Source organism: Aegilops tauschii, chromosome 2, assembly GCF_002575655.3.
Source record: "Aegilops tauschii subsp. strangulata cultivar AL8/78 chromosome 2, Aet v6.0, whole genome shotgun sequence".
Classification (NCBI taxonomy): domain Eukaryota; kingdom Viridiplantae; phylum Streptophyta; class Magnoliopsida; order Poales; family Poaceae; genus Aegilops; species Aegilops tauschii.
The window spans coordinates 119,534,275-119,561,700 of record NC_053036.3 but is presented as its reverse complement, the minus strand read 5'-3'; the positions used below and the strand labels follow the sequence as shown (position 1 = coordinate 119,561,700).

Genomic DNA, 27,426 nt, shown 5'->3' with positions numbered 1-27,426 from the left:
GCATCACGAATTTGATAGTGTGGCGGCCCAAATCTGGGCACGCCGAAAGCGTAAACACGCGGGGCGTGTCCACTTAACCTAACGACTGGGCCTAGTAAGTGAAAAATAGTGAGCCGATGGGCGGGTTTCCCCGCAACCGGTATGGGGGAACCCCCGCCCAAGCTCCGGGCAGCCGCCGCGACGTCGTGGCCGGAGCTGCTCGCGCCATTCGACCTCTCTCGCCTCCGATCCACGCTCTCCTCCCGCCCGCTCACCCCGCACCGTCTCGGGCGCCTCCTCGCGCTGCCGCTGTCCCCGGCCACCTCCCTCCTCCTCCTCCAGTGGTACGCCGCCTCCCACCCCGTCCTCTCGTCGCACCCCCTCCGCCCCTTGCTCGCCGCCGCCGACGCAGACCCAGAGCGCGCGCTCTCCCTCCTTGAATCCCTCCCCTCCTCCCGCCACCCCCCTCTCCGGGAGACCCTCCTCATACCGCTCCTGCGCTCCTTGCCCCCTGGCCGCGCCCTCCACCTGCTCGACCAGTTGCCCAGCCGCTTCGCCGTCTCGCCGTCCTTCCGCTCGTACAACACCGTCCTCGCGGCACTGGCCAGGGCGAACTGCCACGCCGATGTGCTCGCGCTCTACCGCCGTATGGTCCACCGGGACCGCATCCCGCCCTCCACCTTTACCTTCGGTGTCGCTGCGCGCGCGCTCTGCCGCCTCGGACGTGCTGATGAGGCGCTCGCGATGCTCCGCAGCATGGCGCGGCATGGGTGTGTGCCCGATGTGGTGCTCTATCAGACGGTCATCCACGCCCTGTGTGAGCAGGGTGAGGTCGCCGAGGCTACCACGCTCCTTGATGAGATGTTCCTCATGGGGTGCTCTGCTGATGTCAACACGTTCAATGACATTGTGCACGGGCTATGCATGCTTGGGCGTCTCCGCGATGCTGCGAGGCTTGTGGACAGGATGATGATAAGAGGCTGCGTGCCAAACACCATGACATACGGGTTCCTTATCCAGGGCCTGTGCCGAGCAAGGCAGGTGGATGAGGCACGCACAATGCTCGGGAGGGTGCCGGAGTTGAATGTCGTGTTATTTAACACGGTGATTGGCGGATGTCTTTTGGATGGGAAGCTAACAGAGGCGACGGAGCTGTATGAGATAATGGGATCAAAAGGCTGCCCACCAGATGCACACACTTACAGTATATTGATACATGGGCTTTGCAAGCTTGGGAGGCTTGGTTCGGCCATGCGGTTGCTTAGAGAGATGGAGGATAAGGGTTGTGCTCCAAACTTAGTGACCTACACGATCTTGCTGCATGCTTTTTGCAGGAATGGCATGTGGGATGACATGAGAGCAACGCTGAAGGTAATGTTGGCAAATGGCTTGAGTCTGAATTCTCAAGGATACAATGGAATGATTTATGCTGTATGTAAGGAAGGCAGGATGGATGACGCGATGTCACTCGTGCAAGAGATGAAGAGTGAAGGCTGCAAGCCTGATATCTGCACGTATAATACAATAATTTATCATCTCTGCAACAATGGCCAGATCGAGGAGGCCGTGTATCTATTTGAAAATTTGGTTGACGAGGGTGTTGTTGCGAATAGAATAACTTATAATACACTCATTCATGCACTGTTGTGCAAAGGAAGTTTGCAGGATGCCATACGCCTTGCAAATGAAATGGTACTTCATGGTTGTTCGCTTGATGTTGTTAGCTACAATGGTCTGATTAAAGCCCTGTGCAGAGATGGGAATGTTGATCGGAGCATGGTGTTGCTCGCAGAAATGATAGAAAAGGGAATTAAGCCAAATAACATTTCATACAACCTCTTGATTAGTGAGCTCTGCAAGACAAGAAGGGTGCGTGATGCACTAGAGCTCTCAAAGGAGATGTTAAACCAAGGGCTTACTCCTGACATTGTCACATACAACACACTCATAAATGGATTGTGCAAAATGGGATGGATGCATGCTGCGCTGAATCTCCTAGAGAAGTTACATTCTGAAAATGTGCATGCAGATACTATTACATACAATATCCTCATTAGTTGGCACTGCAAAGCGAGATTGCTTGATGACGCTAATATGCTTCTAAACAGATCAGTGACTGTTGGGATAACACCTAACGAGCGCACTTGGGGAATTATGGTGCAAAATTTTGTTAGACAGCCACTCAATTTTTTATCCGATGAGGTTGAAGGGCATTAATTTCTTTTTGCTGTGTACTGTATGTTGGTTGTCATGGCTTTTGGAGTTACCACAACTACAGATGTTGTAAAGATCAGAATGGGCAGCTCATGGTGTCCATCATAATGTTCATCATGCTTGACCTGGTATGTATGTTTCCTGTTATAATTAGAAGTTTGTACCTTGTATCCATTGGCCTTTAGCATCATTTGGTTATTTTGTTGTACCACTAGTAAGCGTGCACGTGCAATGCATGTCTCGTTAGAAATTCGCTAGAAATCAACATTTGAATATATGAAGCTTACGTTTTCAATTTACATATAGCGATACGTGATCTAAAGTGCGCAATGATTTACTGTACATTGCACGTACATTGCGAATTTAAATCTTGATGGGATGTAGTACTCAACAGACTTGCCTAAAGCATATTGAGATTAAATCTGCCACCAGCATTGACAAATCAAGAATCTTAATGAACACCCATAACATTTCTCCCTTGTTGAGCAAATAAAATACCTATTCCAATCCAGACGCCTCTATGGGGCATATCAGATCATCATAGTGAACAAAAGATGTATAGATAAGGTAGAATAAATCATACTCCCTCCGTCCGAAAAAGCTTGTCACAAGCTTGTCCCTCAAATGGATGTATCTAGCACTAAGTTGATGCTAGATACATCCATTTGAGGGACAAGCTTTTTCGGACGGAGGGAGTAATATATTTCTCATAATATTATGACAACTACGGCTCACCATCATTTAACTGTTGAGACTATCGCCGGTGTTGCCGGAAACACCACCTCCATAGCTCAGTGTTCTCCTTGACACCGATCTGCCGGCCTAATCCTCTTCTTCCGCGTTGTTTAGCTCATAGAATACCGTTCCTCATTCCAGGCTACATGTTGGTTCTGATCAAAAGCAGCAATTAAAAAACAAATAATGTTAGCTCAAATACATGCTATAGCAAATATATTTCAGTTGCAGCTTCATACACAAAGAATATAGTAAGAGTGCACATGCAATGCACGTCTTGACTAATGTTATAACCAGATTTTCAAATTCACATGGATATAAAAGATACTTTGATAGCACTAAAAACATATTACAAATCGACCTATAATTTAAATGATTTTCAAGCAACGCTATAATTTAGCATCATATGCATACAGTGAAGACACCTAATTATCTCAGTATTGCCTTAATACACTAATCAATTCTTGTACAACATCAAGGATGCATGTTGTCTGTGGCTTCATTGTCAATGTAGTTGAGTAGATGCACCAAAAGTCGCTTTCTTGCCTCACAACTATTCTCTTTGAGAACTATAGGTCGTTATCTTGAGAGTTTTCATGAGGTAGAATTCAAAAAGTTGCAATATTAAATACTCACCTTGCAAATTGGCTGGTTCAATTCTTTCTCGTTCCATGAGTGCATAAAACCAAAACCAAAATAACTAGAGACATGCTACATTGGAAACTAATTGAAATCATGCACTGCTGATTTGCATGCTTGCTTGTCTATGGAACATCTGCTTTGAAACATTTTTAAAAAAATAACATCCGCTTTGAAAGCAATTCACAGTGACAATTGTTCTCTGCAAAATCAATGGCTTGCTCGCCCCTAGTAAACTTGCACGTGCCTTGTCTCAACAGACAAAAATGAGATCAAATATATCTTGGGATAAGTAAATACAGAAATTTCATCTAAAAATAAAATGTAAAAGCTATGTCAGACAGCCACATCAGTGTTCCATTCTGATTCCTGGAACCTCATTTGAGATCTTAGGAAATTAAAGTACATTATGTATATTCATCAATGGCAAAATAATTGAAGTTCGCGTATGCTATAAAGGAACGAATCCGATCTATCTAATTTTTTTAAAGGCTGCCAGCCAACCCGCCTCCATGGCGCTCCTCCAGATTGGGCGATTCCTGGTCGTTGGATCCGAGTAGATTTCCCACCTTGGCTCCCCTTGGCCGTCCGATTTTGACTGCTGTTTTCACTTTTTTTTACGTGAGTATGACTGGTGGGCCTCTTCCTAGGTGGGGTCATGTGAAGATGGGTGGGTGCGGCCATGTGAGGGTGTGATTGGTTATTCCTCCTGGAAAGCCCATTGAGCACAACCGCATGAACCCTAGCCCCCAATCCACAGCCGCTACACTCCTCCCTCCTCCTCCACCCCAAGTCATTCTCCCTTGCGAGCCTCCGCTCCAACTCCTCCCTCCCTCGTATCTGCCTCTTCTCCGCTCCGAGCTCCTCTGACGCTTCCCGAGGTCATTGTCATCGCATGAAATCCCGTTGGTGGCCGCCGCCCCTACCGATGAGATCCACCGCCTCCCAAGGTCCTCATCTCGTCGTCACCGCCTCCATTTCCCCATCCATCCGCGCCCCGCTCGGCTGCGGCGTCCGCGATTCGTGGTGTCACGGGGCGGATGTGTGGTAGAGCACGAAGGGAGGCCGGCTAGCGCGGTGAGGATGCGTAAGTGGCAGGAGAAGGGGGAACGGCGTGGTGAGGACCACCACGGCGTCTCGTGCTGCTCGCTAGAAGCTGCAAGCTCCCATGCGACCTTGCTCGTCGTCTTCTTCTCGTGCACAACATCCAGGTAGGCAATTAGCAACTCCACTATTTATATATTTTTGGACTGTTTGATGGATTAATCTCGATTTGAGATGTTAGTTGTGAATTTGTTCTTATGCTCATGAATATTTTTGCAAATGGAAGAGGGGATTGTAAATCTGTCTTGTCTTATAAAAGAATCATGTTCTCACCTGAATTGATAATGTGCTGCTTGTGTAGGTCCATCAATTTGTTAATCCAAGATTTGGCTCAGGAGAGTGCCGCATATGCAGGTCAGTATAATTTCTGGTCTACCTGTCCATGAATCTGATGTCACTGAGTTCCTAAAATTTTCTGGATGGCTTGCTTAATTTCCATAATTAACCATAGTGAATGGCCTCCTTGCAAGCAGGAAGACACGGAGATGGTGAGTCAGTGACCATGGTTGCTCTGTTGAGTTCAGGGGAGCAAATCAATCGAGGAACTCTGATCTTATGGTTTTTAGAATTGTTTATGTGTAAGCCACAGATTTTCGTGCATGAAACTGATAATCTTAACGAGGATACGTGTGCTATTTGTTAACCACAGCATATTGAAGTTGGTAACTCAACATACCCGCTGCATATTTGTACCCTAGTGAATGCCTGAAAATATTATCCATTCATCAAAAATATCACTGCGACTGAATACAAGTTTCTGTACTAAATGTAGTTGTTTTCATGTCATCTAGATTGTACCAAACATAGTAACAATCAAATATGCAATTTTGGGCAAGGCTAAATGCTACTCCCTCCGTCCCATAATATAAGACGTTATTACAACCAATGTACCCACATATTGGTTGTAATAACATCTTATATTATGGGATGGAGGGAGTATTAAAAATTAGTCTTGGTTTAGTATGGCAATAGTTGTTGGTCACACCAATTAAAGTGATTTTATTCGTCCTATCAGGTTATTTAAACTGCGGCAAGGAATTAACATTACAGCTCATCTGCATCATGGCCCTCTCTGATTTTCTTTGATGTTGTTTCATTCCTTCTCCAAGTAATGCTTGTAATAGTGTTTTGTCTGAATTGAAATAATATGTCATATCAGTATATTTTACCCCACGTCATCTTCAAAAAGATGTTTCTTTTCCGCAGCCCAAGAGACAACATTAGTGTGGACGCCGGTGAGCATCCTTCTTCCTTCCGAATTGTGTCTAATTGCCTCTGGTCATAAACAGCAAGACACTGATGGAGGAGCTGTCCAGCTCATGCCGCGATTATTCCAGCTTTCCGTACTAAGAAATCACTGATTGCCAGGAAAGGGAAGTGGACCGTGTGCCACAGGCATGGTCTAGCAGTTTGTCATGTGGTTCCCTCTTTGCAGTGTGTTGCTTCTTATTTTTCGACGGTGTTGTGAATGCAGTTTTGCTTTGCTTTGCACCAGAGCTCTTATTTTGGATTGACCAGTTAACTACTAGGATGATGTCATGATGATGCCTACCCTGCATCCGTGCATCGGGCCTTCTGCTCCATGGATCGGAAGTGAAATCCTTTCTGCCTTAATATATGCCCAAGGACACCAACCCCTTTGATGTTTGTAGAGCATCGGAAACGTTTCCTAAGATTATTTGCTACTTTATAGCACTGTATTTCCATTGTGGCTACATCAGGCACTATCTGATGCCATGTAATACATGCCTCGAAGCATCAACCTTTATGACATTTCGAGAATGGCAAAAACTCCCTTGTTCGATTTGCTAAGAAAGTATGCTACCGTATAATATAGTATTTGCAGTTACTATGTGCGCCGTCTAGGATTGTGTGCTACTTACCCCCATTGTTTGTGTGAATAGCTTATTTTTGTATACATGTGTTGCAGGACATAGGTGCGCTTTTCACACAAAAGGGCACACCTGACCACCCAGGAGGCGCACAAAGGCGCGCTGAAGCAATGCAGGCCCTGTAGCTTAGCAGATGTGTGCAGGTTTGCCTGTAATCTATATTTTGTACTTCATCTAGCTAAGTTCAGCAAACACTTGTTAGTTTTCTTACATAACTACCGAAGCAAAATTATTCTCTTGCAGACTCTGTAGCCTACTGTTTAACTGCTATTGTTGTTGGAGCCATTGGCTATTTATGCATAAGATGGAGGCAAACTCGGATTTTTGTGAGGGGAACTATTTTTTTTTCCAGATGGCTTGCTCGTGATGAGGTTGATACTGATGAACTGATGGCGGGCATCAAGGTTGCATCTTAGCCACATTTCTGTCTCTATAGTTGCCATTTAGTTGATTAACATGCATTGTACTATTTTCAGTCAAGCACACTCTGGGTCAATAAATATTGAATCAGCTACTTTTTATATCCCTGGACTATAGATATTAGATCCATCAGATATGCCTATACATCTGATAACAAGGATAAGCTGAAACAAATCTTTCCGTTTCCTTAAATACAAGAATTCAAAGACGTTAAGTAAAATATTTATTCTATTGATCTCATGATATTCTTAAATACCTTATATTATCCCTTCAATTTATGCTATACTGCTTTACGAAACAATTGATTACGTGTGATTAGACTTTGATTTATGGTCTTTGCAAGTGGTTAGGCTGGACAGATTACACACACATGTATCAAGTAGAAGTAGAAGGTAAAAAAAGAGTAAAATAAGGTATTGCTATTTTTGTGTCGATGCCAGTTGGCATATGTATATTTGGTGCAGCGGAACACAGGCTACATGTAAATGGTGGGTGATACCGTGCATGTCCCATCTTTTCCCATGGTGCAGTGAAATGTTTTGCATTTAGTTGTAGTTCAGTACAGTAAAATGGTGTCCAATCTTTTTTGTCCTTCGAAAAATAAAATGATATCCCCTCCGTTCCATATTAGTTGTCGCTGATTTAGTATAAAGTTACTAAATCAGCGACAACTAATATGGAATGGAGGGAGTAGATGTTTAAAAGTCTGCTTGATCTCTCATTGCTTATCCTTCCATAAACTGGAAAGCCAAAATAGATGTTTCAGTGTTCAACTTTAAGACTGTTTGAGCTTGAGCACTATACAATGTGGGTATGCTGACCGTTTCTTATGTTTTTAACATCCGTAGACAATGCGATGTCAATTTTGTATTCAATCCTTCACTTGAGTGAATTACTTGTATCGGGGGCTCCGGGGCTGCACTTTATTCTAGACAAAGGATGTGCAATTTATCAAGTGAAAGTGAGTCTATCAGATGTACTCCCTCCGTCCCACAATGTAAGACGTTTTTTTGACGCTACACTAGTGTAAAAAAAAACGTCTTACATTATGGGACGGAGGGAGTACTGTTGAAGGATGGATAGCAGGACAGGTGATCGAGTTCATGAAAGGAGTGGTCAATGTTGGTGCATATCTATATTTCTTTGATATCTGTTGGTACTTATTAGGTTGGAAGTGCAAATTCTTGTGTGCTTTCTACAGGCTGGGGAGCAATGTTGTTTTACTAGCATATTTTTATGATTTCAAAAAATGTTATAGACGATGGCCAATGCTGTTATGGGGTGCTTTTGAACCATGAATTCATTGTGTTATTCTTTGGTTCTGATTATGAAGTGCATATTCAGATCATCCATTTTGGTCAGTTCAGAGCCATAATTATACATCAAAACCACTGAATGGGATGGATTCATAGGAATGCATGCATATATGTCAGGACCTGGGCTGTTTTATCTCTGAAGAAACCGACACCTTTAATCTGTTTCAGATAAGTTTGAATCGATACCAGTTGGCGCGAAGCACTACGGGCCGTCCATCTATCATCCAACACTTCGCTCCTGCATACCACTTCGCAGGAGAACAGTGATACGGTGTTGATCCTTCATTGGACGGCTGAGGAGCACCCGAGTCGCTGTTCACTTTCCGGCAAAGGTCTACAGAGCCTTTGAGGGCATTCTGTTTTGTAAGGGGTAAACCCTAGCCGCTAGCGTTCCTGGTTGGCCCTTAGGTGTATCTGAACTCACACTAAATCTCTCGCAATCGAGCTCAAGTTTCCGTAAGATTTGTTGATTCAGTGAGTGCTTAACTGAATTTAGTTATTCAGACCACTCGGGTCTGACATAGGAGTATATTGCTTAGAGTAACATAATAATACAAATTAGTTTTAATATTATGGGAACATAAAACAAGGAAACATGCCATTTGCACTATCACTGATCTTAGAAATGTTTTTATTCCAGTTTTTGTAGATTACAGTTGCGTAGTATTTGTCCTTTCCACTTACTTTTTTATGTTAGTACTTATTTTTGTGCTCCTAAACTGAAAATTTGGTCTTGGCATTGCACTTTGCTTTAGATGTGGCAACTTTTACTTCAAACAAAATGCTGAGGAGGAAGTTAAGGAACACTTTCCAAAAAAAAACTAGTTAAGGAACAATAAACCTTAAGACAAGTACACCCTATGATAGTTGATAAGATTCGTGAAGCTCAATAGGTTTTTTATGAAAAAAATAGAAGCGTCTAGTGTATAGCAGAAAAATAAGCAAGATTCACATTTGAAAGTTTTCCCTGTGGCATTGCGTCTAGAGTATACCAGGAAAATTAAATTTGCCAGCTCTACGACCATTTGTGTTCTGCAATATATAAAATCGCTGATTCACATTGGAATTGTTGGGTTTGTTCCGTCACAACTCACAAAGATGGTAAGATTTGGCCAAGTTTGGCCCTCTACAAAACTGGAGGAGTTTAGAATAAGTAGATCTAGACCTCACCCATAGCATCAGAGGGGTGGTGGCGCAGTTGGCTAGCGCGTAGGTCTCATAGCTAAACGTGAGTGATCCTGAGGTCGAGAGTTCGAGCCTCTCTCACCCCATCTTTTTTCGTTTCGTCTTTTTTTGCAGCAGGGCAGAATTAGGCGTGCATACTATACTGGGCCCAATCGCTACCTCACCCCATCTTTTTTCGTTTCGTCTTTTTGCAGCAGGGCAGAATTAGGGGTGCATACTATACTGGGCCCAATCGCTACCCATTCCACAATACTGTACTGGGCCTTACGCCTACCACGGCCCATTTGATCGAGCTTTTTTTTTTTTAAACAAATCCCATTTGATCGAGCTGCCCGCGTTTCTCTGGGAGCGCCTATAGGGCGCAGCACGCGCTGCGAAGGAAGCGGGCGCGCACCCCCCGCTCCCCTTCTGGTCCGGCCCATGTGTGGCCGGGACGCCGCCTAACACAATCATGATTTAAAAAAATCATGATTGTGTCTAAAAAAATATATCATGATTTCCAATAATTCGGGAAATTATGAATCTCATATTTCAGAAAAGTTGATAATATTCGGGACGGCGCCTAAAAGAAAGTCCTAAATTTCAGAAAAGTTGATAATTTTGAATAAAACAATCATGATTTAAAAAAAAAATCATGATTTCCAAAAAAGATGCTCGGTAATTCAAAAATTGTTCATGAATTTGGCAAAAAATGTACACAAATTTAAAAATGTTCATGATTTCATAAAAATGTTCTTGAAATTGAAAAATGTTCACCAAATAAGTAAATCAGGATTACAGAAAAATGCTCTGGAATTCAAAAACTGTTCACGAATTTGTAAAAATTTGTTCACAAACATAAAAAAAGTTCATAATTTAAAAAATTCAAACAAATGTTCGCTAATTCGAAAAATGTTCACGAATTTGGAAAAAATGTTCACGACTCAAAGAAATGTTCGCTAATTCTAAAAATATTCATGATTTTGAAAAAGTATTCTTTAATTTTAAAATGTTCATTATTTCAAAAAAATGTTCATGATTTGAAAAACATGTTCATGACTTAAGAGAATGTTCATATATTTCTAAAAAAATTGTTCATGATTTTTGAGTTTTTAAAAAATGTTCACTATTTCAAAAAAATGTAACGATTTAGTATAAATAAAACCACGATTTGGGAAAAATATTCATCATTAAAAAAATACGGTTTTAGAAACAAATCACGAATTAATTGATTTTCGGAAATTAAAAAACAAGAATAAAAATGAAAAGAATAAAAGTAAAGAAAAAATGAAAAGAAAACAGAAAAATAAAAAACGAAAAAAAAAGAAAAACTGTAAGAAAAAACATAAAAACCTGGTTCAAGGAAGGTTCTAGAACCTTCCCAAAACCGGTTGGGGGTAAACTCCGAAATGGGCCGGCCCATACAAATAGCAGCGGGCGTGGGGGGGGGGGGGGCTGTACGCGGGCGCGGTACGCGCCGTATAGGATCCTCGCGTTTCTCTAGGCACCCCTATGCCTGGCTTTAAGCGAGCACAGGGGGAAGCCTCGCGTCGGGGGGAACCCAACTGTGCGGGAGGCTACGACCTCGCGTTAAGCAAGTATTTATAAAATGTTGAATAAGTATTAAAAATTGCTGAATGAGTATTTAAAAAAATGTGAAACAAGTATTTGAAAATGTTGAATAATTATTAAAAATGATAAATAAGTAATAAAAACATTAAACAAGATTTTGAAAAATGTTGAACAAGTATTTTAAAAGTTTTGAATAAGTGTTAAAATGTTGAGAAAGTATTTGAAAATATTGAAGAAGTGTTCGAACAATGTTGAACGTGTATACAAATTTTTTTGATCACCTATTAAAAAATGTGTTTGACATATACGAAAATTTAGAGGGAAAACGAAAATAAACATAAGAAAAAACAAAAAAATGAAGTAGAAAAAAATAAAACCAACGAAAAACTGGAGAAGAAAAAATAAAACCAAAAAAATAGAATAATACAAAAACCGAACATAATAACCAAATAAAAACAAAATGCAAAAATGAATGAAAGAAAAAACGAAAAAGAATAAAAAGAAAAGAAACAAAATTAAAAAAAGGAAAAATTCCAAAGAAAACGGTCGGAGTAGCCTCTAGGATGCGCCCCTAGTTCTTAACATTGAACGAACTTGGGTGGAGTGGTTAGGGCGGCGCGCGTTCGACCCGTGTTTGACCCCTCCTTCTCGCATTTCTTTGCCTTTTTTACGACTGTGCGCGCGTGAATGGGTGGAGTGGTTAGAGAGCTGCTACTTGTATCGCTTAAGGCGACAAATAGTCCCCGCGCGTTTCTCTTGCTCTTTCACTCAGTTTGTTCGCAACGTCGGATACTCGGATCACAAGCAAACTGACACTGGATGTATCACTCAAAAAAAAAAAGGCACTGGGCATAACGGAAGCCATAGGGAAACCAATGCGACATTTCACCACAACGGTAGCAGAACGTGATCTGGCAGGCATGCCAGTTCACATAACCGATGATTACACTGCTCAAGGCAACATAACTCAGGTATTTTTCCACCGAGAATGGCGAGAACGCTGCGATCCCCCCTCTTCCTTTCCTCTTCCAGTGTCAATTTTGACCGCAATGCCGATGCCCAGCGAAGAAGACACCATCCGCCGCTTCGATGAGAGCCACACCTACTACACCTGCGAGACGAAGCAAAGGAGGATGAGACGAGACGGCATCGAGAATGCTACGACATCTCAGGAGATGGTTCACATGGACATGGTGGAAAGATGTCCTGAAAGCTGGGACGCCTACCCTTTCGTCGTTTGAAGCTTCGGGGATTGGCTCTTGGAAAAACTCGATGATGCTCTTGCACACATCTGTAGGCTTCTCGAGATTGACTGCGTGCCCAGCGTTGTGTATGACTGCCAACCGAGAGTTCCCATCAAGATGCCTGCCAATTTGTTCGCATGTCCGCACAGTGGTTAGTTTCAACTTTCAAGGGATGCCGGCACCGCAAACTCATGTGGTCGAAATGTTTATCAAAAGGTTAGCATCTTCGAACCTCTTCAATCTGTGAGCCAACTCCATCGGGAACACCTTATCTTGCTCCCCCCAAACTATCAGCGTCTTCTGCATTATGTCGGAGCGCCAAAACAGTACAATGTTAAACAGACCACAGAAACAAGTCTCATAGGATTCTATATATCAATTCATGACCATCACAAGCATGCGCTAGTAGACCTTTCGGCCTTCAACTATGAGAGCAGAATTTTGCAAGAAACTACCTGACGTAGTTTTGGAAGAGTCGAAATTTGCCTCCCACTAATCAAAGCGTGTAGTAGCTCAGTCTTCTCCTCGATATGGTCTGAGCCCATCACCTGATGCAGTAGACAAAGGAAAGGGTCCACAATTTAGATGGGAAAATACAAATTCTTTGTTAAGGTAAATACTCTGAAGAAGCAAACGCCCTTTTCGAGATAATCTTGGAACAGTATTTAACACTTCAATTTGTGACCTAATGTAAGAGGAAGAGAGCACCGAAAGCACAAATCATTTCATGATTGAAACTGAATAAGAACAGGAACAATGCTTGTCACATCACTCGCAGCATATTCCAAACCCCATAATGTTCTAAAGCATTGCGAGCACCAGTTTTTTAATTTCAAAAGCTCACTGAAGCATATGAGATTCTTATCACAAACTGAGATTACATTTTTTAACAGTTGGATTGCTAACATTTCCAGGACCAAAACCTGCTTTTCAGTTCTGATCTGAATCTTAGATACTGATGTATTCCAAAAGAATACCAATTTTAAAGGTTGCAGTGTTCTATGAGTAAGTGGGAGCATTGTTCCAAAAGGCTCAAAGCTCATCTCCATAATTTGGCTCGTCTTTTCTCTTTCACTTTCCACACCCTTTTGATCCAGCAGGTCAGTACTTTCACAAACTGCATACATGCATGAACCATAAACCATCCTTTTAATGAGTGACTGCTAAAGTTAAAGCACTTTTTTCCAACTAGTAATATTTTTGTTGTCTCAAACAATGTAGTCCACCTGGTATTTACCACACACCACCATTGAGAAGACAATCGTCATTTTTCTTCTTTTCAAACTTATATTAGCCAACATTCTTGAGAAGTAAATGATATTGTCAATATAAACCAGTCAAAGGAACTGCAATGAAAAGGGTATATCACTTGCCAACGAATATTTTATTTTATTTTTTAATATATCCAGTTCCATCCCTTTTGTGTTACTTTTTTTGAAGGAAATGTCACACCTATCTGAGAAACAACTGATTGCATCTGAACTGCAACTCCAACAGATTTCCAGCATGCAAGTTAGTAAAGTCATTATCCTTGGCATTTATGTGCTGTAACAGTCAATTTATTTGTAGGAGGTAAAAATACAGAAATGTGAAGGTAAGTACAGAAATACATGAGCGAGCAAAGAAATGATGGGCCTACTGAGCCTACTGAACTATAAAATCGTGTATGTTGTCATAATTTAACTATGGACCCTCCACATGCAAGTGTCGGGTGACCAATGCCTCTGACTCAACAAAAGCAAATCACATACTCACATGTAAAACATATGCACCAGGACAAACAAAAACAGTGATGTGCTACTAAGCTCCTGACACGTGTGAACATTTTGAGGCTTTGCCGGCTCCAGAAAATCTATGGCGCTCATTACATCGGCCACGTAATGGATTCAATGAGTTGTTTTCAACCACAACAAACAGACAACAGTGCAAAAAATATCCCCTCCACTCCATATGTCACCTCAGTACACCTCTCTCTCTCGAAGCATCCCGACAAATGGTGTGCAAAAACTGGGATGCAAGTAACTACACAAATGTTACCACTTTACTTAGGTTTTAATTTGTGGCAGTGTTTGATTTGCAGATCAAATTGGCTCGAGAACGGAGATGGATGTGCAATCACAAACTCACAATCAGTAATCAACCAATTAAACTAACATGAATACTATGTGCCTAGGATCCTGTATTTCAAGTGTAGACCATTTTGACAGAGGCTTCAAGTGATTGAACTGAGCCAGACGTTCAGGTTTCACATATTTAAATGAGTAAGTCAGTTGCCTGCACCACCACGTGCAAAGTACAATCTTCTACTATGCGAAAAATGAAACACAATTCAGACCCAACTGATGCCCAATATCACACAAGGAAACATCATTCTCTAGTCTAGAGGTGCCTTGATGTTCCCTCTCCTGTATTTTATAATCTTATCTGACGTCCTATACTATAAATATATTATAAATTTCAAACCAATTCAACCAAAAATTGATGGAAGCAGCAATTAACCTTAATGTAGTCCCAAAGGAAGCACGACGGCATGATGATCGGCGGTCGCACGAATGTGAGCCTGACCAGGCGCCGCACCTCCTCTGGCCGCCGTGGCACCAGCAGCGCTGCCGCTTCGTCGACCCCGGCCACCGGGAAGAGACCCTCCGCGAGGTCCTTCTCCTCCAGGCAAACGCCGGCGCACACCAGAGTCACCCTCTCCACGGCGTCCGGGTACATCGCTGCCATCCTGTACCCCACGAACCCTCCATAGCTCACCCCAACCAGCCCAAACTTGGTCACCCCGATGGCTTCCAGCGCCGTTTTGATCGACCGCGCCTGACACAAGCAGAGGAGGTGTCAAGGATGCAGGGGTTGAAGACTGACGGATCGGGCCCAGGCATCGGCGAGACGGACCTGGAATGTGTCGGAGCGATCGGGGAGGCGGGTGGTGGAGTTGCCGAAGAAGACGAGGTCGGGGACGATGGGGTCGAAGCCGGCGGCGATGAGGGGGCGGAGGTAGGGGTACCACTGCCACGTGGCGGAGGCGCCGAAGCCGTGGAGGAGGACCAGGGGGTTGCGTGGCGGCCTGGCGGGGACCCACATGTGGACGGTGGTGACGGGGTCCGCCGAGTCGGGGAGCTGGACGGAGACCGGGTGCGCCGAGTCGGGGAGCTGGATGGAGACCGGGCGGAGGCCGGCGGCTTGGAACCGGCGGCTGAAGCAGCGGTCCCGCGCCGCCGCGAAGCTGAAGAAGCGGCCGACCTTGCCGGCGATGGACTGCGGTGGGGGAGGCATTGCTGGCGACCGCCGGAGATCGCCGGCGCGGGGGTCTCCGGCGATCGCCGGCGAGCGTGGAGGATCCGGGCGGAGAGAGGCTGGCGCGGCGGGGAGGGGGAGCGGCGGCGGGGGAGGCCAAGACGAGGGCGAGCGAGGTTAAATTTGGGTTTTTGCTAAGTTTGGGGTTTTGGTTTGCTCGGTGGTGGTGGTGGGACGCTCCAAATGAGGATTGGAGAACCATCAAAAGCGATTCTTTGCTTTCTTTTTCGTAGCGGGGAGGGATTAAGAAGGTGAAGCGGATGCTAAATTTCGGAGCGTCACGGGCGGGGACGGGGAGAAGAACCGCGAGGCTGAGCTGAGCTGAACATGTCGGCGCACTCTGCTGCTGGTGCCTGCCCGATGCCACGAGACTAGTATAGCATTTTGCCCTGCCCGACGCGATGCGTTGCGTTGCGTATGATTCTTCTGCCGAGCGGTCTCGAATCCTGGGATGCATATGCCTTTCTGCTTTGTGGTTTCTCCCGGCCCCCAACGTGTGGGCTTAATCGAATCCAATGGAGGCAATTGCATTTTTTGTGGCAAAGGTTTCACCGGTGAAATGCCCTGTTGATCCATAAATTCGGAGGTGATATATACACTTTAGTCTATTCGCAAAAAAGAAAAGAAAAGATATATACACTTCAGTCCACAAAACTCTAAAATGAAACACTTTAATCCACAATTTATTTTAAGTGGTACATTTTTTGGTTCAAAAATGCTTATGAGGAAACCCTAGAAAGGCCGCCGCCAGCCTTTCCCAGCCCCACCTACTTCACCGCCACCGGAGGGGACACAGTCAAAGTTGTGCGTGCCAGGGAAGGTGGTAGTGGGGCTCTCCTAGTCAACTGTGACCCCGCGCATGTGTCACGACTGCCAGGTGGTTCAAGATCCGCGCCACTTCGGGGCGGCGACGTCTCGTATTGGTGGAAGGGTGGTGCGGCGGCGGGCATCGATAGCCGTGCTGCACAACGGAGGTTGCCCTGTGCCAGGGACAGATCTGGGACCCTCGAGGAGCAGCGCCCTGCGCGTGGTCATGACAGTGTTGAGGGCTCTCTGCGGCCATGGGGGCGCGGTGTCGGCAACTCGTGCTTCGGTGCTGCCGCCCAGGATGCACGCCTGCGTCATCGTACTTGTGGCTCGCGCTAGTGGTCCCGGGCCATGCGAGCTTGGCGGTGGGGGTGGATCTAGCAGGTTGTGGTTGGCGGTAATGGATAGGATGTGACATGGCTAGATCTCCGCTCCGGCTGACGCTGGTGCTCGAGGTAAGTGGCGGCGTCACCGAAGGCGCCTTTTCGCTGGCTTCGGCGGGGACGCTCGTCGACGAGTTGCATAAGGTGGTAAGGTCTCGTGCTCTTATGCTTTGCCAGACTCGGCGGGCAGCATGTGCGATGAGGTTAGAGGTGCGATGCTTCAGGTGAAAGCCTTGTGCCGGTCTTATGTTGGCAGTGATGATGACGACGCCTTTGGGTGCCTTTCTTTTTTCCTTCTCAGAGGAGTCATTGTGAAGCTTCCACGGCTCATCCTTCCAATGTGCCCCGGATGAAAGCCTAAGATCCATTGTTGGATTGGACTACGACGGTGTCCTTGATGTCATTACCCCCTTGGGGCGGAGTCTGCCATTAATCCGTTGTTGGTCTGTTCTCATCTTGGCTCGAGCACGATTGGCCAAGCATGCATGTGTGGGGTGTATGGTGGTGGCGGTGGAAGTGATCTATGGTTGTGGCTACCGCCTTGGTCATCCCGTTACTAACCCTTGACCTCTCTTTGGGGTCTCATGGAGGAACTGAGGTCTCCAAGTTTGGTGCCCTTTGTTCACGCCTGATGTTTGGTTGCCTCACATACTGTTCTCGTTCTCTCTATTTGTGATGGTGGCTATGGTGTGGCTCAGAGGAGGAGCAGAGCTGCCTCAGCGGAACATTTCCCTTTGGCACCTCTATGTCACGTCATGGCTAGGCAGTGGGAATCCCTTCGACAGTGGTTGCGACACTCCTAGTTCTTCAAGGTGCATAGTGAACACATGGCAACACACGACTTCTTCTCTATGTCTTCTTGGTGTTAATTATCCTTTAGACTGATCCGACAATGCTAGTTTGCCATTTCTTCTTGGTTTGCCTAGTGGTGTTGGGTGCTAAGTTGTTGGTGTTGGCTATTTGTGTAGCTTGTTTCTGGTTCTCCACTGTTGTTCCTTGTTCCTTCTTGTGTGTTGGGTGCTACTAGCTCTCTCGTAAGCACGGTTAGCTAACCACCAAGTATAAGGATGAAGTAACCTAGAAATAAGTATTTCCCACGGTAGAGAACCAAGATTTATCGAACCAGAAGGAGTTCTTCCAGCAAACAAAGTCATGGGTACCTGCACACTAAACACAATACAAACTTGCCCCCAACACTTCAAGAAGGTTGTCAAGCTCCTCATCCTGCTAGTTACAAGATTAAATTGCACGGTATGGTAGGAATTGATAGATAGATAAAATAAATAAAACGGTACAACAAAGAATACTATTTTTGATGATGCTTTCAGTAAAGGAAAATAGACCCTTGGGCCCATAGGTTCACTACTCGCATCTCTCCAAGTAGACAACTGTGGTGTGGTGGACAAATTACAGTTGGACAGCAATTAAATTACAATATTTATATTTATGACTATGATCATTCTGTTGGAAATATGCCCTAGAGGCAATAATATTGTATTATTATATTTCTATGCTCATAATTAAGAGTGTATATTCTATGCTATAACTGCTATGATCTTGGAATATGTGATTCAGTAAAAAACTCATATGCACGTGTGGAATGATAAGCGGTAAAAAAGATTCCTAGTCTCACCTATAGGACTAGCTCAAATGTTGTTGGTGATCATGTTTTGCGGATCTTAGGATATCGCTAGGTGTAAAGATTGTCTCTAAAGTACCTATAATTTTTTACCATTCCATGCTATTATAGTATCAACCTTGGATGTTTTATATGAAATTATATATCATTTTTTGGGACTAACCTATTAACCTAGTGCCCAGTGTCAATTGCTGTTTTTTTGCTTGTTTTTGGCTTTTCAGGAAATCAGTGCCAAACGGAGTCTAAACGCTATGAAACTTTCTGACGATTTTTTCTGGACCAAGGGAGACAATAGAAGGTTCGAGAGAAGACCAGACGAGCCACGAGGGAGCGACAAGCTCACCAAGCGTGGCCAGGGGGCTCAGGCACGCCCCCTGAGCTTGTGGGCCCCTCGTGGTACATCTTGACCTAATTCCACTTCTATAAATTCTCAAATATTCCTAATACACCAGGGAGCCACCCGAAACACTTTTCCGCCACCACAAGTCTTTGTTCTTCCACGATCGCATCTGGAGGCCTTTTTCGGTACTCTGCTGGAGGGGGAATCGACCACGGAGGGCTTCTACATCATCCTTGTTGCCCTTCCGATGATGCATGAGTAGTTTACCACAGACGTACGGGTCCATAGCTAGTAGCTAGATGGCTTCTTCTCTCTCTTTGATCTTCAATACCATGTTCTCCTTGATCTTCTTGGAGTTCTATCCGATGTAATCTTTTTTTTGTGGTGTGTTTGTTGGGATCCGATGAATTGTGGGTTTATGATCAGATTATTCATAAATATTAATTGAGTCTTCTCTGAACTTCATTATGCATGATTGTTATAGCTTTGTATTTCTCTTCGATCTATCTGTTTGGTTTGGCCAACTAGATTGATTTATCTTGCAATGGGAGAGGTGCTTTGTGATGGGTTCAATCTTGCGGTGTTCCATGATACGTCTCCAACATATCTATAATTTTTGATTGTTCCATGCTGTTATATTATCAATCTTGGATGTTTTACATTCATTTACTAGCAACTTTATATCATTTTCTGGGACTAACCTATTAACCTAGTGCCCGGTGCTAGTTGTTGTTTTTTGCTTGTTTTTTACTTCGCAGAATATCCATATCAAATGAAGTTCAAATGCCACAAAACTTTTTTGAGATTTTTTTCTGCCCAAAAGAGACCCAGGGAGCCCAGGAGGTGTACCAGAGGAGGCTCATGGGGCCCACGAGACACCAGGGTGCGCCAGAGGCCCCAGGCGTGCTCTAGTGCTTTGTGGGGCCCACGGTCCTTTTCCACCGCCTCTCAACTTCTATAAGTACTCAGATACTCTAGAAACCCCGGGGGAGTCGGCGAAACACAATTCCAGCCGCCACAAGTTCCAGAACCACGAGATCCAATCTAGAGCCCTTTTTTGGCACCTTGCCGGAGGGGGAAATGATCACGGCGGGGTTCATCATCCTCATTGGTGCTCCTCCGATGATGCGTGAGTAGTTTACCATAGATATATGGGTTCGTAGGCAGTAGCTAGATGGCTTCTTATCACCTTTTGATCTTCAATGCAATGTTCTCCTCGATGTTCTTGGAGATCTATTTGATGTAATGACTTTTTGCGGTGTGTTTGTTCGGATCCGATGAATTGCGAGTTTATGATCAGTTAAATCTATGAATATTATTTGAGTCTTCTTTGAACTATTTTATGCATGATCATTATAGCATCGTATTCTTCTCTGAAACTTTGGTTTGGTTTGGCCAACTAGATTGATTTTTCTTGCAATGGGAAGAGGTGCTTTGTGATGGGTTCGATCTTGCGGTGCTTATTCTCAGTGACAGAAGGATACATGACACGCATGTATCGCTGCCATTAAGGATAAAAAGATGGGGGTCTATTCCTACATGAATAGATCTTGTCTACCAGAGGCGGAGCCAGGATTTCTTGAAGCCTAGGGCTAAAGCTAAACTGGTATAAATAACGCCAAATACGATCACCTCAAAGATACCTTTTTTGCGGGACACCTCAAAGATACCTAAAAACACTAAATTATCACACCTACCAATGCATGTTAGAAGTACACCACATTATAGCATTATCACAAAGAGCACGAGGTAGAAGCCCCATGTGTTTCCTTATTTTTGTTAGCACTATATAATCTTAATTATCCAGGTCCTCTTCATCTTTGATCTATTTAATATCCCCAGTTCATTGATTTCTGCTGATAAAAAGAAACAAGGAAAAATATTACTATAGATGATACAACAAACTTAAAATTACCTCTCCAGCCGGTTGTGGAAATCATGAGATTGGTTAATGGAGAACATGACGCATCGATGGGGCTTCTCCAATGATGTGATGCGAGAGATTTGAGTTCCAAGTGCCGGCCGCCGGAGGGCGCGTCGGGTGGAGTCGAGCAGTACAGGACAGTCGGCGGCGTAGTTTTCCATGGATCGATAAGATGAGGATCGTGCGTCGTGGCTTCGAGCGATTTGGCCGAGGTGGCTAGCGATTTGTTGGAGAGATCGTGTTAACTGGGCTTCTCGGGATGGAGTGCTCTGTTGAAATTGGATGCTTGGATTGTTTATGGGCTGAGACCTGGGGCTGCTGGGTTTTCTTGCCTGGGGCTGGGCCTCTAGAACTCTATTAACACGGGAAATTCTTGCTGGATATATAACCTATAGATGGGCCATGCCTGGGGCTACAGCCCGAGTTGCCCCAGGCCTGATTCCGCCACTGTTGTCTACATCATGTCATCGTTCTTATTGCATTACTCCATTTTTCATGAACTTAATATGCTAGATGTATGCTGGATAGTGGTTGATGTGTGGAGTAATAGTAGTAGATGCAGGCAGGAGTCGGTCTAATAATTTTGGATGTGATGCCTATATACATGATCATTGCCTTGTATATCATCATAATTATTTGCTCTTCTATCAATTGAACAACAGTAATTTATTTACCCACCGTATGCTATTTTCTCGAGAGAAGCCACTAATGATTAGTGGACCGACTCCTGCCTGCATCTACTACTATTACTCCACACATCGACTGTTATCCAGCATGCATCTAGTGTATTAAGTTCATGGAAAAATGGAGTAATGCAATAAGAACGATGACATGATGTAGACAAGATCTGTTCATGTAGGAATAGACCCCATCTTATTATCCTTAATAGCAACGATCAATACGTGTCTTGCTGCCCCTTCTGTCACTTGGAAATAACACTGCACGATCGAACCCATCACAAAGCACCTCTTCCCATGGCAAGAAAATCGAGCTAGTTGGCCTAACTAAACCAAAGATTCGAAAAAGAAATACGAGGCTATAAGTAATCATGCATATAAGAGATCAAAACTCAAATAACTTTCATGGATAAAAATAGATCTGATCATAAACTCAAAGTCATTGGATCCCAACAAACACACCGCAAAAAGAGTTACATCAAATAGATCTCCAAGAGACCATTGTATTGAGAATCAAAAGAGAGAGAGAGAAAGCCATCTAGCTACTGCCTACGGACCCGTAGGTCTACAATGAACTACTCACGCATCATTGGAGAGGCATCAATGAGGATCATGAACCCCTCCGTGATGGTGTCTAGATTGGATCTGGTGGTTATGGAACTTGCGGCGGCTGGAATTGTGTTTCGTCGACTCCCCTAGGGTTTTTGGATTTTCGGGGTATTTCTAGAGCAAAGAGGCGGTGCGGGAGGCCACTAAGGTGGGCACAACCCACCAGGGCGCGCCAGGTGGTTTGTGCCCCCTCGGGGCACCCCTTTGGTACTTCTTTGGCCCAACTTGTTCCTTCTGGTCTAGAAAAAATCTCCAAAAAGTTTAGCTGCGTTTGGACTCCCTTTGGTATTGATTTTCTGCGAAGTAAAAAACAAGCAAAAAAGAACAACTGACACTGGCCACTATGTCAATAGGTTAGTCCCCAAAAATGATATAAAGTTGCTATAAAATGATTGTAAAACATCCAAGAATGATAATATAACAGCATTGAACAAGCAAAAATTATAGATACGTTGGAGACGTATCAGCATCCCCAAGCTTATTCCTACTCGTCCTCGAGTAGGTAAATGATAAAAACATAATTTTTGATGTGGAATGCTGCCTAACATGTTCATCACATATTCTTTTATTTTGTAGCATGGACATTTCGACTTTTATATGATTCAAAGCAATAGTCTAGTTTTGACATGAAGATTTCAATACTCAATCATATCAACAAGCAACCATGTCTTTCAAAATATCAACACTAAAGCAAGTTATCCTAGCCCATCATGCTCGATCATTGATCCATTCATGAAACACACTCGCATATTAGCTACATCCAATGCTCAAGTACGATCATAGTGCCCTTAGTTGGTGCTTTATAAGAGAAGACGGAGACTCAAATAAAAAATAAAAATGGCATAAAGTAAATAGAAAGGCCCTTCGCAGAGGGAAGTAGGGATTTGTAGAGGTGCCAAAGCTCAAAGCGAAAAAGATAGAGATAAAACTTTTTGGGTGGCATGCTTTTCCTGTCAACGAAATCGATCAAGTAGTTCCCAATACTTTCCATGCTAGATATATCATAGGCGGTTCCCAAACAGAAATTAAAGTTTATTCCTTTTTCCACCATACTTTCACACTCCACGGCTAACCGTATCCACGGGTGCTGTCCATACCAAAACTTTCCAATGAATTTATTATTTGACGACATAAAGTAAATTCATTTTTCATTTTGGGACTAGGCATCCCTAATACCTTTGCCGTACTCTCGTGTAATGACGAGTGAATAAACACTTATCTTGAGAATAACACATCTAGCATGGAAAAATATCAGCCACCCCCTACTGCTTCATGAGCGGTACGAGCACACAAAAAGGAAATTATTTTGAAAATTAGAGATGGCACATACAAATTTGCTTAGAACGACAAGAGAATACCACATATAGGTAGGTATGGTGGACTCATATGGAAAAGCTGGGTTTAAGGATTTTGGATGGACAAGTAGTAATCCCACTTAGTACATGGGAAGGCTAGCAAATAGATTGAGAAGCACCCAACCAAGAAACAAAAAATCACATAAACGAGCATTAAGCATAACTAACACCGACTAATGCACCACAAGTAGGATGTAATTTCATTGCATAACTATTGACTTTTGTGCTTTCATAGGGAATCGCAAACCTTAACCCCAATATTCTTACTAAAGCATAATTACTCACCAACATGACTCACATATTATTATCATCATATCACAAAACTATTACAAGGAATCAAGTTTATTTTGTCCAATGATCTTCATGAACGTTTTTACTATATCCCTCTTGAATATCTATCACTTTGGGACTAGTTTCATATGTTGCTTTTGATAGCTCAAACAAAATCTAAGTGAAGAACATAGCATAAAACTTTTCATCTCTCAAAATAATATAAGTAAAGCAAGAGAGAATTTATTCAAAAATTTACTAACTCTCAAATAAATCTAAGTGAATCATGAGAGCATTTCTTCAAAAATACTAAAGCACACCGTGCTAAAAAAAGATATAAGTGAAGCACTAGAGCAATTCCATAGCTCAATTTTTTTAAGTGAAGCATAAAGAGCAATTCTAACAAATCATAGCATAATTTTGGCTCTCTCAAATAGGTATGTCCAGCAAGGATAGATGACACAAAATAAAAAGCAAAACAAGCAAAGACTCATATAATACAGGACGCTCCAAGCAAAACTCATGGTATGTGACGAATAAAAACATAGCTCCAAGTAAAATACCGATGGTCGTTAGAAGAAAGAGGGGATGCCACTCTGGGGCATCCCCAAGATTAGTTGCTTGTTTCTCTTTGGATAATAACTTGGGGTGCCATGGGGCATCCCCAAGCTTAGGCTCTTCTTACTCCTTATTCCTTCATCCATCGTGATCTCATACAAAACTTGAAAACTTCAATCACACAAAACTCAACAAAACCTTCGTGAGATCCGTCAGTATAACAAAGCAAATCACTACTCTAAGTATTGTTTCAAACCCATTCATATTTTATTTTTGCATTATCTCTACTGTATTCCAATTTTTTTTATGGCTCCTACCCCCCGATAAAGTCCATAGATTCATCAAAATAAGCACACAACACAAAGAAAACAGAATCTGTCAAAAACAGAACAATGTGTAGCAATCTGAAAACTTCGTATGCTTATGTAACTCCATTTTTTTAAAAAAATTAGGAAGATGTAGGCAATTTGTATATCAATCTTGTGTAAAAAATTCAGAAGCTATTATCGCTTCTGTGATTTTTGAAAATTATTTTACTAGATGCAAAAGTTTCTGTTTTCCAATAAGATCAAATCAACCATCACCAAACATGATCCCAAAGGCTTTGCTTGGCCCAAACACTAATTAAAACATAAAACAGACAATCATAACAGAGGCATAATTGTGCAAACACTCAAAAACAGAAATAAAAAGGCAAAAATAAAATTTATTCATTGGGTTGCCTCCCAACAAGCGCTATCGTTTTACGCCCCTAGCTAGGCATAAAGAAAAGATCTAAGTATTGTCAACAACATAGAACACATTATCCATAGAAACTTTAGCACTATCAAGTTGCTTATCATCATATCCCCTTTTATTTCCGGCAACAATCCAAGAATAGTGTTGATTAACATCATTGAAAACTTGTTGGATTATATCTAAAACGGGGATTTCCTTTTTAAGATTCTCATAAAAAATTTGATTATTTCCAACATATAATCACTATTATAAAGGATCTCATATATCACCAGTTTTTCATGGTTCATACCATAAAAATCAAAAATTTCCCTAGCTTTCCGTATTATGTAATCAAATTCATTCATAAGAACAAGGGTAGCCAACTTTTTAGCTTTGGGATTCTTTATGATAGGTAACTCATAAAACAATCTTTGCAAGGTAGGATGGGTACAGATAAATTTATTTTCAAGTTTCAGAACTAGTGCTGAAATAGCTTCCGCATAAGATTTAGTCCTTTTAAGTATAGGAGCATCGCTAAGACTTAAATTTCCAACACAATTAAAAAAATTCTTGGATATGTTCTTTTCCCATAACATTCCCTTGCCCCAAAACAAAAGTTTTAGCATCCAGATTGCCAGATCGTCAAATTTTAGGAGTTAGGCCATCATCTGTTTCCGCCATACCAAAATCACTCATGATTGCAAGCAAAAAGATAGATCTGACGAGAAAACCACGAAGGAAAAAAAGAGGGCGAATAAAACAACCATTTTTTGTGAAGTGGGGGGGGGGGAGGAAAACGAGAGGCAAATGGAAAATAATGTAAATTGCAAGGAGATGAGATTTGTGATTAGGAACCTGATAGATGCTGATGATGTCTCCCCAGTAACGGCGCCAGAAATCCTTTCTTGATGGCTCGTGTCCGCGTCAGTATTTTCCCCGAAGAGGAAGGGATGATGCAGCACAGCTACAGTAGGTATTTCCCTCAGTTATAAGACCAAGGTTATCGAACCAGTAGGAGAACCACGCAACACTATGTAAACGGTACCTGCACGCAAAGAACAAATACTTGCAACCTGACACGTAAGTGGGGTTGTCAATCCCTCCTGGGTAAAAGATAGATAAAATTGTAGTAGATTGGATAAATAGATCTCGCGGGAACGCGAGATCAAATAAAATAATAATTAAAGCAAGGTATTTTTGGGTTTTTGGATTAATAGATCTGAAAATAAAAGAGGCAAATAATAGATCGGAAAGCAAATATGATAAAGAAGAGACCAGGGGGCCGTAGATTTCACTAGTGGCTTCTCTAGGCAAACAAATTACTGTTGGGCAATTGCTAGAACTTCAAATAATTATGACGATATCCAGGCAATGATCATTATATATGCATCACGTCCAAGATTAGTAGACCGACTCCTGTCTGCATCTACTACTATTACTCCACACATCGACCGCTATCCAGCATGCATCTAGTGTATTAAGTTCATGGAAAAACAGAGTAATGCAATAAGAACGATGACATGATGTAGACAAGATCTATTCATGTAGGAATAGACCCCATCTTGTTATCCTTAATAGCAACGAACAATACGTGTCTTGCTGCCCCTTCTATCACTGGGAAAGAACACCGCACGACCGAACCCATCACAAAGCACCTCTTCCCATGGCAAGAAAAATCGATCTAGTTGGCCTAACTAAACCAAAGATTCAAAGAAGAAATACGAGGCTATAAGCAATCATGCATATAAGAGATCAAAACTCAATTAACTTTCATGGATAAAAAATATTTGATCATAAAATCAAAGTTCATAGGATCCCAACAAACACACCTCAAAAAGAGTTACATCAAATAGATCACCAAGAGACCATTGTATTGAGAATCAAAAGAGAGAGAGGAAGCCATCTAGCTACTGCCTACGGACCCGTAGGTCTACAATGAACTACTCACGCATCATCGAAGAGGCACCAATGAGGATGATGAACCCCTCCATGATGGTGTCTAGATTGGATCTGGTGGTTCTAGAACTTGCGATGGCTGTAATTGTGTTTCGTCGACTCCCCTAGGGTTTCTTGATTTTCACGGTATTTATAGAGCAAAGAGGCGGTGCGGGAGGCCACCGAGGTGGGCACAACCCACCTGGGCGTGCCCGTGCCCAGGTGGGTTATGCCCCTTGGGGCACCCCTCTGGTACTTCTTTGGCCCAACTTGTTCCTTCTGGTCCAGAAAAAATCTTCAAAATGTTTCGCTGCGTTTGGACTCCGTATGGTATTAATTTTCTGTGACGTAAAAAAACAAGCAAAAAACAACAACTGACACTAGGCACTATGTCAATAGGTTAGTCCCAAAAAATGATATAAATTTGCTATAAAATGATTGTAAAACATCCAAGAATGATAATATAACAACATGGAACAAGCAAAAATTATAGATACGTTTGACACGTATCAGACGCGTAAGAGGGGTTGTCAATCCCTCCACGATAAAAGATAGATAAAATTGTAGTAGATTGGATAAATAGATCTCGCGGGAACGCGAGATAAAATAAATAACCAAAAATTGCAGCAAGGTATT

At 42.8% G+C, this 27,426-nt stretch overlaps 2 protein-coding genes and 1 non-coding gene across 9 annotated transcripts; 2 read left to right on the top strand and 1 right to left on the bottom strand.

Annotated features, from left to right (window-relative positions):
* Window positions 1–113: 113 nt before the first annotated feature.
* On the top strand, window positions 114–8,912 carry LOC109776564 (uncharacterized). 7 transcript variants are annotated; one of them, XM_040401808.3, is made up of 7 exons: window positions 114–2,321; window positions 4,973–5,025; window positions 5,145–5,159; window positions 5,878–5,906; window positions 6,602–6,706; window positions 6,807–7,980; window positions 8,468–8,912. In XM_040401808.3, exon 1 carries the CDS (start codon window positions 142–144, stop codon window positions 2,194–2,196), a length of 2,055 nt encoding a protein of 684 aa, XP_040257742.1. In that variant the 5' UTR covers window positions 114–141; the 3' UTR covers window positions 2,197–2,321; window positions 4,973–5,025; window positions 5,145–5,159; window positions 5,878–5,906; window positions 6,602–6,706; window positions 6,807–7,980; window positions 8,468–8,912. The 7 variants fall into 7 exon arrangements, with proteins under 7 accessions (XP_040257742.1, XP_073364241.1, XP_040257743.1 ...); XM_073508140.1 differs by adding an exon at window positions 5,687–5,779 and having other exon boundaries at window positions 5,145–5,249; window positions 5,878–6,706; XM_040401809.3 differs by lacking the exon at window positions 5,878–5,906.
* A 570-nt stretch (window positions 8,913–9,482) lies between these two features.
* Window positions 9,483–9,570, top strand: TRNAM-CAU (transfer RNA methionine (anticodon CAU)). The gene is given in 2 exon segments: window positions 9,483–9,520; window positions 9,535–9,570. It is a non-coding gene; the product is annotated as a tRNA-Met (tRNA).
* A 2,329-nt stretch (window positions 9,571–11,899) lies between these two features.
* Window positions 11,900–16,017, bottom strand: LOC109776563 (uncharacterized). The gene is made up of 6 exons (XM_020335213.4): window positions 15,175–16,017; window positions 14,779–15,096; window positions 12,735–12,827; window positions 12,512–12,579; window positions 12,262–12,400; window positions 11,900–12,146 (listed from the first exon to the last, which is right to left on the bottom strand). The coding sequence occupies exons 1-6, from the start codon at window positions 15,553–15,555 to the stop codon at window positions 12,141–12,143; spliced, it is 1,005 nt and encodes a 334-aa protein (XP_020190802.1). The 5' UTR covers window positions 15,556–16,017; the 3' UTR covers window positions 11,900–12,140.
* Window positions 16,018–27,426: the final 11,409 nt, after the last annotated feature.